The sequence below is a fragment of the Trachypithecus francoisi genome, unplaced genomic scaffold (assembly GCF_009764315.1).
Source record: "Trachypithecus francoisi isolate TF-2019V2 unplaced genomic scaffold, Tfra_2.0 Lachesis_group7, whole genome shotgun sequence".
In the NCBI taxonomy this organism is placed as follows: Eukaryota; Metazoa; Chordata; class Mammalia; order Primates; family Cercopithecidae; genus Trachypithecus; species Trachypithecus francoisi.
The window spans coordinates 98,699,653-98,713,260 of record NW_022681472.1 but is presented as its reverse complement, the minus strand read 5'-3'; the positions used below and the strand labels follow the sequence as shown (position 1 = coordinate 98,713,260).

Genomic DNA, 13,608 nt, shown 5'->3' with positions numbered 1-13,608 from the left:
ATTTTTTTTTAGAGACAGGATTTCACTAAGTTACCCAGGCTGGTCTTGAACTCCTGGGCTCAAGTGATCTGCCTGTCTGGATCTCCCAAAGTGCTGGGATTCCAGGCAGGAGCCACCATTCCTGGCCCAGCTGTCATCTTGCTGTGTTACCACATGGTGGATGTTACATATAAGTTTCGGTGCTACAAAAGAAATAGCACTCGACGCGGTGGCTCAAGCCTGTAATCCCAGCACTTTGGGAGGCTGAGACGGGTGGATCACGAGGTCAGGAGATCAAGACCATCCTGGCTAACACGGTGAAACCCCGTCTCTACTAAAAAATACAAAAAACTAGCCGGGTGAGGTGGCCGGCGCCTGTAGTCCCAGCTACTCGGGAGGCTGAGGCAGGAGAATGGCGGGAACCCGGGAGCCGGAGCTTGCAGTGAGCTGAGATCCGGCCACTGCACTCCAGGCTGGGCCACAGAGCGAGACTCCGTCTCAAAAAAAAAAAAAAAAAAAGAAAGAAATAGCACTCAAATATAAAATTTTCTTTTTTAATTCCCAGCAAGGCAAGGTACTTCTAGAGAAGGGCGCGCGCGCCCTTACAGATGGAGCAATGGTGAGCGCACACCTGGACAAGGGAGGCGAGGGGTTCTTATCCCTGAGGCATGTGGCCCCTGCTGCTGTGCCCTTCTCCTATTGGCTGGAGTTAGACCACACAGGTCAAACTAATTCCGATGGGCTAATTTAAAGAGAGTGATGAGGTGAGTGGTTTGGCTGGAAAAATGGTTATGACAGAGTAGGTAATTGGAATGAGTCAGGGTGGAGCAGGTAGTCGGAATGAGTCAGGGTGGAGCAGATAATTGAAAAAGGTTGCTTTATGAGGAAGTTAAGTTTAAAAGTAGAAGGCAAATAATTGAACATACTGACATATTGATTCTTTGAAAAGAAATTTCAAAGTACCCATATCTAATAGTGGAGAAAAGAGAGAGGTAGTCTCTGGCTGCTGCTTTTTTTTTTTTTTGAGATAAAGATCAGCTCTGTCACCCAGGCTGGAGTACAGTGGTATGATCTCGGCTCACTACAACCTTTGCCTCCCTGGTTCAAGCGATTCTCCTGCCTCAGCCTCACGAGTAGCTGGGATTACAGGTACCTACCACCATGCCCGGCAATTTTTTTTTTTTGAGATGGAGTCTTGCTCTGTCGCCCAGACTGGACTGCAGTGGCGCAATCTCAGCTCACTGAGAGCTCCACTTCCTGGATTCAAGTGATTCTCTTGCCTCGGTCTCCCAAATAGCTGGGACTACAGGCATGTGCCACTATGCCTGGCTAATTTTTGTATTTTGGATAGAGATGGGGTTTCACCATGTTGGCCAGGCTGGTCTTGAACTCCTGACCTCAGGTGATCCACCTGCCTTGGGCCTCCCAAAGTGCTGAGATTACATACAGGCGTGAGCCACTGCGCCCGGCCACACTGTCCGCTTTTTTTTCTTTTCTTTTTTTTTGAGAGAGAGTCTTGCTCTGTCACCCAGGCTGGAGTACAGTGACGCCATCTCAGCTCACTGCAACCTCTGCCTCCTGGGTCCAAGTGAGTCTCCTGCCTCAGTCTCTCGAGTAGCTGGGACTAAAGGTGCGTGCCACCATACTCGGCTAATTTTTGTATTTTTAGTAGAGATGGGGTTTCACTATGTTGGCCAGGCTAGTCTCGAAGTCCTGACCTTGACCTTGTGATCTGCCCACCTCGGCCTCCCAAAGCGCAGGGATTACAGGTGTGAGCCACTGTGCCCAGCCTCTGCATTTTTTTTTTTTTTTTTGAGATGGAGTTTCGCTCCTGTTGCCCAGGCTGGAGTGCAACGACGTGATCTCGGCTCACTGCAACCTCTGCCTCCTGGGTTCAAGCGATTCTCCTGCCTCAGCCTCCTGAGTAGCTGGGATTACAGGTGTGTGCCACCACGCCCAGCTAATTTTTTTGTATTTTTAGTAGAGATAGGGTTTCACCATGTTGGTCAGGCCGGTCGCGAACTCCTGACCTCATGATCCACCTGCTTCGGCCTCCCAAAGTGCTGGGATTACAGGTGTGAGCCACTGCGCCCGTCCTATCTGCTTCTTATAGGGCACTAGTCCCATTCACGAGGGCTCCACTCTCATGACCTAACCACCTTCTAGAGGCCCCACTTCCTGATACTATCACACTGACAGTTTGGATTTCAACAGATGAATTTAGCATGTGGGGGTGCAAACATTTTGTTCTCAATGCTCTGCATGTGCTGGGCATGGTCCAGCAGGCCACCCCCGGCTGTCACAAGGTAGTGGTCACAAGAGTCTCAAGGGAAACGAGACAGGGCTAGTCCACTGCACAAGTGCTCATCAAGCCTCCTGGTGGGAAATTTCATCCCATTCATTCTCAGAGTCCTCTCATGGTCACCCATGTCCTGGCACATAGGTCACTCCAGCGTCACCCACGGGCTTGTCTCCAGGCCACTCGCAGGCTGCCTGGAGGGATAGAGGCAGACACTCTAGTGAAATGATCAGCTGGGAGAGTTGCAGTGGGAGTGAAGGAAGAGGAGGGAGGAGGGAGGATAGACAGGACTGGGTGGTGCTTGGATGGAGTCTGCAAGGCAGCAGGAAGCAAAGATGGTTTCACATGGATTCCGCCTCTCCTAGATCCATCTGGGCTAGGTGGGACTCCTGGCTGGGGCTCCCATGGCCTGAGTCGGCCTGTTCTACTGCCTTGACTTCCCAGACTCCATTCATTTGCCCTTCTGCTTGGGGAGCCAGCCCTCTCCAGCCAGCAAGCTGCCTTTGCCACTGCCACTGCAGGAGCCCTCACAGTGCCCATCACTGTATGTGGGGTGGAGTCACACTAGCCTGGCTAGTGCTGGCCTTAGGAGCAGGACAGAGGCAGGCTGGGTGGAGGCCATGGATCGCGTCCTTACCTACGTGCACAGGTGTCTCTTCAGAGGCACCATGCACGGGAGTCCTCTGCTTCACTGTTGCCATGTGTTTCATGTCTACGTATGTTAGAAACCTCGATATCTTATTTTTGCTGCAGCTCCTTGTGTTTTACAGAAAACAAAGAGAAAAAATTTTCATTTTCTTTTTTTTTTTCGAGACGGAGTCTCGCTCTGTCGCCCAGGCTGGAGTGCAGTGGCCGGATCTCAGCTCACTGCAAGCTCCGCCTCCCGGGTTTACGCCATTCTCCTGCCTCAGCCTCCTGAGTAGCTGGGACTACAGGCGCCCGCCACCGCGCCCAGCTAGTTTTTTGTATTTTTTAGTAGAGACGGGGTTTCACCGGGTTAGCCAGGATGGTCTTGATCTCCCGACCTCGTGATCCGCCCGTCTCAGCCTCCAAAGTGCTGGGATTACAGGCTTGAGCCACCGCGCCCTGCCAAAAATTTTCATTTTCTAACACACTTCTCATTTCCTACACTCTTTCTTCTTGTAGATCTGAGTCTCCATATTGTATCCTCTTCAGCCTGAAGAAATTTCTTCTTTTATTTTTATTTTTTTGAGATAGAGTTTCACTCTTGTCGCCCAGGCTGGAGTGCAGTGGTGCCATCTTGGCTCACTGCAACCTCAGCTTCCTGGGTTCAAGTGATTCTCCTGCCTCAGCCTCCTGAGTAGCTGGGATTACAGGCACCCCCCACCGCATCCAGCTAATTTTTTTTTTTTTTTTTTTGAGACGGAGTCTCGCTCTGTCACCCAGGCTGGAGTGCAGTGGCCGGATCTCAGCTCACTGCAAGCTCCGCCTCCCGGGCTCACGCCATTCTCCTGCCTCAGCCTCCCGAGTAGCTGGGACTACAGGCGCCTGCCACCTCGCCGGCTAGTTTTTTGTAGTTTTTAGTAGAGACGGGGTTTCACCGTGTTAGCCAGGATGGTCTTGATCTCCTGACCTCGTGATCCGCCCGTCTCGTCCTCCCAAAGTGCTAGGATTACAGGCTTGAGCCACCGCGCCCGGCCCCAGCTAATTTTTGTATTTTTTTTTTTTTTTTTTTGAGACGGTGTCTGGCTCTGTCGCCCAGGCTGGAGTGCAGTGGCCGGATATCAGCTCACTGCAAGCTCCGCCTCCCGGGTTTACGCCATTCTCCTGCCTCAGCCCCCGGAGTAGCTGGGACTACAGGCGCCCGCCACCTCGCCGGCTAGTTTTTTGTATTTTTTTAAGTAGAGACGGGGTTTCACCGTGTTAGCCAGGATGGTCTCGATCTCCTGACCTCGTGATCCACCGTCTCGGCCTCCCAAAGTGCTGGGATTACAGGCTTGAGCCACCGCGCCCGGCCAATTTTTGTATTTTTAATAGAGACAGGGTTTCACCATGTTGGTCCGGCTGGTCTAAAACTCCTGACCTCAGGTGATCCACCCACCTCAGCCTCCCAAAGTGGTGGGATTACAGGTGTGAGCCACTGCAACCGGCCTGAAGAACTTTGTTTCTTTTCTTTTCTTTTCTTTTTTTTTTTGAGACAGAGTCTCACTCTGTTGCCTAGGCTGGAGTGTAGTGGCGCGATCTTGGCTCACTGCAACCTTCGCCTCCTGGGTTCAAGCGATTCTCCTGTCTCAGCCTCCCAAGTGGCTGGGACTACAGGCATGTGCCACCACACCCAGCTAATTTTTTTGTATTTTTAGTAGATGGGGGTTTCACCATGTTGGTCAGGCTGGTCTTGAACTCCTTATCTCGTGATCCACCCGCCTTGGCCTCTCAAAGTGCTGGGATGACAGGTGTGAGCCACTGTGCCTGGTCCTGAAGAACTTTAACATTGCTTATTCCTTATTCATTGGCATAAAATATATACAGCATAGAAGTTGTCATTTTAGCCTTTTTTTTTTTTTTGAGACAGAGTCTTGCTCTGTCTCCCAGGCTGGAGTGCAGTGGCACGATCTTGGCTCACTGCAACCTACGCCTCCCAGCTTCAAGCAATTCTCCTGCCTCAGCCTCCTGAGTAGCTGGGATTACAGGCACCTGCCACCACGCCCTGCTAGTTTTTGTATTTTTAGTAGAGACGGGGTTTTGCCATGTTGGCCAGGCTGGTCTTGATCTCTTGACCTCGTGATCCGCCCGCCTTGGCCACCCAAAGTCCAGAGTGCTGGGATTACAGGCTTGAGCCACCCTGCCCAGCCTAGCCGTTTTTGTTTGTTTTTTTGAGATGGAGTCTCACTCTGTCGCCCAGGCTGGAGTGCAGTGGCGCGAACTTGGCTCACTGCAAGCTCCGCCTCCCGGGTTCACGCCAGTCTCCTGTCTCAGCCTCTTGAGTAACTGGGACTACAGGCGCCTGCCACAATGCCCGGCTAATTTTTGTATTTTTAGTAGAGACGGGGTTTCACCATGTTAGCCAGGGTGGTTTCCATCTCCTGGCCTCGTGATCTGCTCACCTTGGCCTCCCAAAGTGCTGCGATTACAGGTGTGAGCCACCGCGCCTGGCCCAGCCTAGCCATTTTAACGTGTATAATTCAGTGGCATTATTACCATCACAATTTTGTGTAACCATCACCACTACTTTCAAAACTTTTTCATCACTCCAAACAGAAACCCTATACCCATTAAGCAACACTTCTCCATTCCTCCTTATCCCAGCCACTGAACCTCTAATCTACCTTCTGTCTCCAGGAATCTGTATTCTAGATACTGCATGGAAGTGGAATCACACAAGATTTGTCTTTTTGTGACTGGCTTATTTTACAGAGCATAATGTTTTCAAGGTTTATCCATGGTGTATCCTGTGTTAGAATTTCCTTCCTTTTTATCTTTTCTTTCTTCTTTTTTTTGAGACAAAGTCTAGCTCTGTCGCCCAGGCTGGAGTGCAGTGGCTCGATCTTGGCTCACTGCAACCTTCGCCTCCCAGGTTCAAGTGATTCTTCTGCCTCAGCCTCCTGAGTAGCTGGGACTACAGGTGCGCACTACCACACCCGGCTAATTTTTTGTATTTTTAGCAGACACGCAGTTTCACCATGTTGACCATGCTGGTCTCCAACTCCTGACCTCGTGATCCGCCCGCCTCAGCCTCCCAAAGTGCTAGGATTACAGGCGTGAGCCACTGCACCCGGCCGAATTTCCTTCCTTTTTAAGGCTGAAAAATATTTCATTGTTTGTATGGACCACATTTTGTTTATCATTCCATCCACCCATGGACACTTGGGTTGTTTCTGTCTTTTGGCTATTGTGAAAAATGCTGCAGTGAACATGGGGGCACACATATGTTTGAGTCTCTGATTTGCATTCTTTTGGGAATATAGCCAGAAGTAGAGTTGCTGGATCATACCGTAGTTCTGTTTTTGTTTTCTCCTAGAAAGGCAGATTGCCACATGCAGCGCCTCATTTGGATGTGTCTGGAATCTTGGAAGCTTGACTACCCTACATTCTCCTACAAATGGACCTTGAGAGCTTGTTTGGAGGTTCTAGCAGGGGAGCCCAGCTCCTCTCTTGGGCATAGTCGTCCCCTTCCATTGAGCCGCAGCTTTGGGAGGGAGGCACATGAAACAGTGAGGAAGGAAGGGGACACTGGCCTAGCCAGCCAGATCAGCGGAATCAACCCTGGCGATCAGTGGGATGACAGGTGTCGCAGCCAGATCACCCTCATATCCGGTAGTTCTACTTTTAACCTTTAGTGGAATCTCCACAGTTTTCTGCGGTGCTGCGCCATTTACATTCCCACCAACAGCGCACTTGTACATGTTTCTACTGACGAACCAAAAACTTTCATGTTTTCAGAGGTTCAACATGTCTATCCAGGGAAACTTGCTCTCCGATGTCTTCTCCTCTGGCCACAGTAAGAGATTTCACAGACCCCCGTGGGTCAAGAGTAACTGTTAACTGGCCCTTCTCCCATGGGGTCACCCCGTAGACCCCCAACTCTCAACTGGGGCGAAATGAAACGCAGGGACTGTGGGAAGGAACTGCGGTATGGGCTGGAAGGGCCCCAGGTCCCGCCCCTCGCCCAGCCTCCCAAGGGGACCCGATCCCGGACTGCACAAGCTGGGCCGCGCGGCCTCCCAGAGTCCGAACCGCCCCTTCCCAGCGGCAACCAGGCTACTTCCCGACGCTCACTAGTGACGTCCCCGCCTCGCTCTGCGCGTGCGCGGCTCCGCCTCTTCGCTGCCGTTGCCAGGGCGACGGCGGGTCGTCTGCGGCCGGCAGACATTCGGGCCTGCTCCCCGCGGCTCCGCCCCGGCCCGGCCCGCCCCGCCCCCCCAGCGGGAAAAAGGTCGCGTAGCGATGACGTAGCGGGGGCTTGGCCGGGCGTCGCGGACTAGGGAGATGGAGGAAAAGGAGATATTACGGCGGCAGATCCGTCTCCTGCAGGGTAGGTCCGTCCGGGGCCGGGACGCGAGTCCCCTTCTTTCCCCCTCACCTCGCGGCGGGTCTCTGTCCGCCTCGTCGAAGGGGTCGCTCACCGCCCTCGTGTTCCTGGTGGCGGCTGGGGTGGGGAACGGTAGGGTCCGCCAGGACTTGTGGGCCGGCTCAGGGCCCGGGTCAGTCCCCGGCTCCAGCTTTGTGGAGGGAGCGGTGCCGGCCCTGCAGGGGCTGCATAGGGTGGAGGCAGGGCCGTCGCTTAGTAACCCGCGGGAGGCGGCGGCCCTCCCCACCACCGTGGTCTGTCGAGTCCCTCGGCGCCCACCCTCGCTCCCCGCGCCCCACTGCGGGACTGGGACTGGTTCGTAGCTCATTTCGGCAGAGCAGGCTCCGGGCGCACGCGGGTTCCTTCCTTGACGCCCGTTTTGTTTTGTTTTTGTTTTTTTGTTTTTTTGAGACAGAGTGTTGCTCTGTAACCCAGGCCGGGGTGCAGTGACGCTATCTCGGCTCACTGCAACCTCCGCATCCCGGGTTCAAGCGATTCTCCTGCCTCAACCTCCCGAGTCGGTGGGATTACAGATATGCGCCACAACGCCCGGCTGATTTTTGTATTTTGAGTAGAGACGGGGTTTCACCATATTGGCCAGATTGGTCTCTAACTCGCGACCTCAGGTAATCCACCCACCTGGGCTTCCCAAACTGCTGGGATTACAGGCATGAGCCACCGCTCCCAGCCTCGACGCCCGGTTTTGATGCCCCCTTTCTCCAAACAGTCACACCTCCCTTGCCATTTCAGGCGCAGACTCAACAGGCTTCAGCTTCCACACTTAAACATTAAAAAACCCAAATTGGTGTTTCTAAACTTAAAAAAAAAAATCCATGTACGGACGCAATGGCCCACGTCTGTAATCCCAGCACTTTGGGAGGCCATGGCAGGAGGATGGCTTGAGCCCGGGAGTTTGAGACCATCCTGGGCAACATGACGAGACCCCGTCTCTACAGAAAAATTTTTAAAAATGAAATGGGCGTGGTGGCTTGCGCCTGTAGTCCCAGCTACTCAGAGGTGGAAGGTTCTCTTGTGCCCAGGAGGTTCCGGCTGCAGTGAGCTGTGATTGGGCCACCGCACTCCAGCCTGGGCAGCAGAGAAAAGCCACATCTCAAATACAAAGCCAAAACCAACCAAACAAAAAAAACTAATAAAAATTAAAATTCCTTTTTGCTTTTACTCTCACAAAGGGAAGACTTAAGGATTGGGAAAGTGTGTATGGATAAGAGGCCAGGTGGACTGCCTCCCACTTGGGGACACTTCTTGGGCTCCCATCACACCTGCTCTGGGATGTCACCACGTCTGGACATGGCTTTCTGTGTCCCCAGGGGCAGGGCCTGTGGTGGGGGAATGCTGATAACTGGGAGGCTGGCTGCTGCTGGTTTGCTGCTTGAGTCGGAGCATCCCTGGCTGCTGCTGCCCTTGCCTGTGTTCCTGGCCCTCCTGCACCGGGATAGCTATCCAGGGACTTATTTGGAAAGTCCTGTGATTGTGTCAGTTTACTGCAGTAAGACTCTAGCCCATTGCTCTCTCCTCTTCTGCAGGGAAGACTATGACATCTGGCAGGCCAATGGCCTCTGCTCCTAGTATTCTTTTTTCCTGTTAGGCATGGCGTCCTCAGGAGTGTCAGTTCTGTTACCCTCAGTGGAGTGACTCCTTTCCATCTGTAGGCCAGCCAGAGGGCCTGTGCGGCCGACTTGTCCCCTCTGATTCAAAAAGTGCAGAGGGGATCGTTGGGATTCTCTTCAGACTGAGTGATACTTCTCATCAAAGGACTGTGGACTCAGCAGACCAGCAAATAAGGGTTGTACCACATGGTTCATTTTTGTGTTAAGCAGGTGGAAGTAGGATTGAAGTGGAGCTGTTGGAGAAAAGGCTCATAGAAGTGACAGGCCCAGGTGCTGCGGACTGAGTTGTCAGTGAGTCCCAGGTGCTGGGGGCTGTGCCTCCGGAAACCGGCAGGGGCTCAGAAGTGAGATGAGATCTGGGGGTATCTTGCCAGCTGATGCTCTTCCAGGGCAGTCATGATTGTTACGGTTACCCTCTGGCTAACTGAGCCTGTGGTTCTGTCTTCTCAGGTCTAATTGATGACTACAAAACCCTCCATGGCAATGCCTCAGCCCCTGGTACCCTAACAGCTTCTGGGTGGCAGCCACCCACTTACCACAGTGGCAGGGCCTTCAGTGCCCGCTACCCTCGTCCAAGCCGGAGGGGCTACTCCTCACACCATGGGCCTTCGTGGCGCAAGAAATACTCCCTCGTGAATCGGCCCCCGGGACCCTCAGACCCACCTGCTGACCCTGCTGTGCGGCCGTTGCACGGGGCTCGGGGGGGCCAGGCTCCTGTCCCGCAGCAGCACATCCTTGGGAGACAGGTCCAGCTCAGTCAAGGTCAGAACGTGGTCATCAAAGTTAAACCACCATCAAAGTCTGGCTCTGCCAGCGCTTCAGGGGCCCAGCGGGGCTCTTTGGAAGAATATGAGGACACCCCCTGGAGTGACCAAAGGCCCCGGAAAGGTGAAGGTGAGCCCCCTCGGGGACAGCTGCAGCCCTCGAGACCAGCAAGAATCAGGGGGACCTGCAGTGTGGAAGATCCTCTTCTGGTCTGCCAGAAGGAGGCCAGTAAGCCCAGGGTGGTGAAATCAGTGAGCAGTGTGGGCGACAGCCCCCGGGAGCCCCGCCGGACAGTCAGTGAGAGCGTGATTGCCATCAAGGCGAGCTTCCCATCCTCTGCTCTGCCCGCACGCACTGGCGTGGCCCCGAGCCAGAAGCTGGGTTCTCATTCCGTGGCCAGCTGTGCTCCACAGCTCCTTGGGGACAGGAGAGTAGATGCTGGCCACGCAGATCAGCCAGTTCCGTCAGGCTCAGTGGTGGGCCCAGCCAGACTGGCCTCAGGACCCAGGCAGGCCCGGGAGGCCTCGCTAGCTGTGACCTGTCGAACTAACAAGTTCCGGAAAAACAACTACAAATGGGTGGCTGCCTCTGCGAAGAGTCCCCGGGCTGCTCGGAGGGCCCTCAGTCCCAGAGTGGCGGCAGAGAATGTGTGCAAGGTCCCTGCTGGCACGGCAAACAAGGTGGAGAAGCCACAGCTCATAGCCGACCCAGAGCCCAAGCCCAGGAAGCCAGCCACATCCTCCAAGCCAGGTTCTGCCCCCAGCAAGTACAAGTGGAAGGCCTCCAGTCCCTCTGTCTCCTCCTCTTCCTCCTTCCGTTGGCAGTCAGAGGCTGGCAGCAAGGACCATGCCTCCCAGCTCTCCCCAGTCCTGTCTAGGTCCCCACCAGGGGACAGACCAGCCGTAGGACTCAGTGGCTTGAAGCCCGTCTCTGGGGAGACCCCGCTCTCGGCTTACAAAGTGAAGAGCCGCACCAAGATCATCCGGAGGCGGGGCAGTACAAGGTGGGCATCTCGGCCGGCTGCGGTGGAGTGTGAGGGGCTGTGAGGAGGGTTTGTTTGGCACCCCTGATGGATCTGCTGAGCTCGGAGCTTTGCCTGCAGTTGGGTTCACATTTCCAGCAAGAAATGAGGCAGGAAGTGCTGCTGTGGTGGTTTGGGCTAGCCTGGGGCACAGACTTAGGGGGCAGGTTTCCCGTCCCTCACGCTGCTGGCAAGCCCATCCTTTCTCCCGCTGGTGAGAGACGAGCAGCTTCCATTTCAGTTGCACAGGGTTCACAGAGCGAAGGCTTTGTGCCAGGCCAGGCGCAGGGGGAGTAGCTCCCAGGGACCAGCCCAGGGTCCATGTGTCCCCAGGGGGATGGTGAGACAGTGAGAGCAGGTGTCTGCCCCTGGCCTGGAGCTGCCAGCCACAGGTCTGTGCTGGGAGGTGGACCAGGGCTCTGGGCCCTGCCAGGAGTGTCTGGTCTTTCCTTCCTGCCCTGTGTCTAGGGCTTGGGCTCCAGGAGACCTGGCCTCTGCTGGCCCCCAGGCTGAGGACTGCTCCAGCTGGGCTGAGGGGCGGGGGCCAGGGGCTGCTGGTAGGCGGGAGCCTCCTTGGGCATTCCTGGTTTTGGGCTCTGCGGCCTGCCTCGCGGAGTGCTGAGGCTGCGGTTGGCCTCTGGTCCCAGGGCGAGCAGATTGGTGTTAGGTCCCAGCCCCCTTGGCCAGGCAGCCAGGCGGAGTCACTCGCTTGCACACTTCTCTCCCACCCTTGCGGACTTGTGATGAGACTCAGATTTGGTGTCATGGCGCAGTGCTTGGTCTGGGCTCAGGGACTCTATCAGGTTGGCAGCTAAGGTGGCGGCTGCACCTGCTGGGCAGAGGGTGGAGGTCCTGCCTTCGTCATCAGACACAGTGGCGCGCGCTGTCTTGGAAGGCACCTCCTTGCTGCGCACCCCTGCTGTCTGCGCGCCCCTGCTGTCTGCGCGCCCCTGCTGTCTGCGCACCCCTGCTGTCTGGTCTAGGTCGCTGGGTCGTGTAGCTCATTCTCTCTGGCCCTGGTCCCCCAGACAGGTGCTGTCTTGAGGCACGTGGGCACCTGGCTCCCACTCCTGGCTGTTTCTCAGTGGCAGCTCTGCTCTAAACCATGCTGGCAGCTCCCTCTGTCCAGGAAGGTGTGGAGAGGGAGTGTGGAGAGGCTGCCCCCTTACTGAGGGGCTCGGAAGGCCACGTGGGGCCGGTGGCCGCTCTCCTCAGGGATGTTGGCCCTTCCCTTTGCCCCATGCAGGGGCTCCTCTGGCCTGGGTAGATGGGGAAGGGGTGGGCATGTGTGTGGGGACAGAGCGCTGAGGCCCCTCTGTTCTCCCTGGGAGCATGGTAGCCTGCCCTAGTTTTGGGGTCATCTGGGATTGTGGATCCAAGCCTGCCGCCTCAGCCTGGCTGTGGAGGGTGGGCAGAGCTGCCATGGGGTGAGGGAGGCAGGGTCCTGGTGACGAAGGGTAGGTGGGCAGAACCCCCAGGGCTTGTTGAGAGCTGGCTGTATTTTGTCTCCACAGCCTTCCTGGAGACAAGAAAAGCAGCCCCTCACCTGCCACCACCGCCAAGAGCCACCTCAGCCTCCGGCGGAGACAGGCCCTCCGGGGGAAGAGCAGCCCTGTCCCGAAGAAGACCCCCAACAAAGGCCTGGTACAGGTCACCACACACCGACTGTGCCGCCTGCCACCGAGCCGGGCCCACCTCCCCACCAAGGAAGGTATGCTGGGAGCAGGGGCGCTGGGTACTGGGGCTGGGCATGCTTGCACTGGATCTGCTGGCCTGTTAGGAGCCATGGGCACCTTCCCTGCCTCATGCTGTTAGAGGCCCTGGCTGGGAGGGCACTGCCTGGCAGACGGTGGTGGTGGGCTGGCGGGTAGAGGAGAGGGCCCGGGTGCTGCGCCCTGCAGTCTGGGTGTGGGATGTGCTGCTAGGCAGGCGCTGTGGCCTCTTCTGTGTATCTCTTGGTATGGACCCAGCTGCGTCCCTCCTGAGGGAGGAGAGGGCGGCGGCTGCTGAGCCCTTAGACAGGGGTGAAGCCCTCACTGGTGCTGCACTGGGCACCCCCAGGCCTCTGCCTCCTCCAGGGCCCTTCTGTGCTTGGCTGGCTGGGGCTGCAGGTCTACCTGCCCTGCCCTTTCTGAGTGTCACATGGTACTACTGCGTGAGTGTTTTGAGTGGCCTGAAAGAATTGGTCTGGTCTCCCGCCGTACCACTCTGAGTGCACCCGGTCCCGCCTGGAGAGAAGTGGTCTGAGCTCCTGAGAGCTCCTGTGGCGGCCGGGGAAGGTCCTGGCCTGCAGGGAAGTGGTCTGAGCTCCTGTGGTGGCCGGGGAAGGTTCCCGGCCTGCAGGGAAGTGGTCTGAGCTCCTTTGGTGGCCGGGGAAGGTCCCGGCCTGCAGGGAAGTGGTCTGAGCTCCTGTGGCGGCTGGGGAAGGCCCCGGTCTGGAGATTGTGGGGTGTAGCCCCTTTGAGGTTGACCCCCACTGCGGTGATGGTGCCGACACACTGGGGGAGCAGCCTCCAGGCGGGCATGTGGTTGGGGGTATGTGGTGAGGGTCTAGAGCCCTTGGGTGTGGCACCCCCCAGACACTGTGGGGGTCAGCGTGGAGCCACGTTTGTCTGTGTGCACCTGGTCCTGTGCGACTCTGTGGCTCCCCTGGGCGCGTTAGGGCAACGGCTTCCTGAGCTTGTGTCTGTGACATCTGGAGAAGGTGGGGTGTTGGGGATTGAGCAGGCTTGGACCTGGGCACTCCGACTGGGAACTGGTGCTCAGAAATCTAGCCAAGGCTGGCGCGGTTGCTCACGCCTGTAATCCCAGCTCCTTGGGAGGCCAAGGTGGGAGGATCACTTGAGGCCAGGAGTTTAAGACCAGCCTGGCCAACATGGCAAAACTC

The 13,608-nt window shown here is 56.2% G+C and overlaps 1 protein-coding gene across 3 annotated transcripts in view; it reads left to right on the top strand.

Annotated features, from left to right (window-relative positions):
• Positions 1-13,608, top strand: part of ZC3H3 (zinc finger CCCH-type containing 3) — a 113,816-nt gene that overhangs the window by 3,261 nt on the left and 96,947 nt on the right. For 2 of the 3 annotated variants that reach the window (XM_033203723.1, XM_033203725.1), the window contains exons 3-5: positions 6,258-7,271; positions 9,386-10,703; positions 12,236-12,432. In XM_033203723.1, coding sequence (XP_033059614.1) covers positions 7,226-7,271; positions 9,386-10,703; positions 12,236-12,432 — 1,561 coding nt within the window. In that variant the 5' untranslated portion in view covers positions 6,258-7,225. The remainder of the gene's footprint in view (positions 1-6,257; positions 7,272-9,385; positions 10,704-12,235; positions 12,433-13,608) is intronic. The other variant, XM_033203724.1, reaches the window with a different exon arrangement.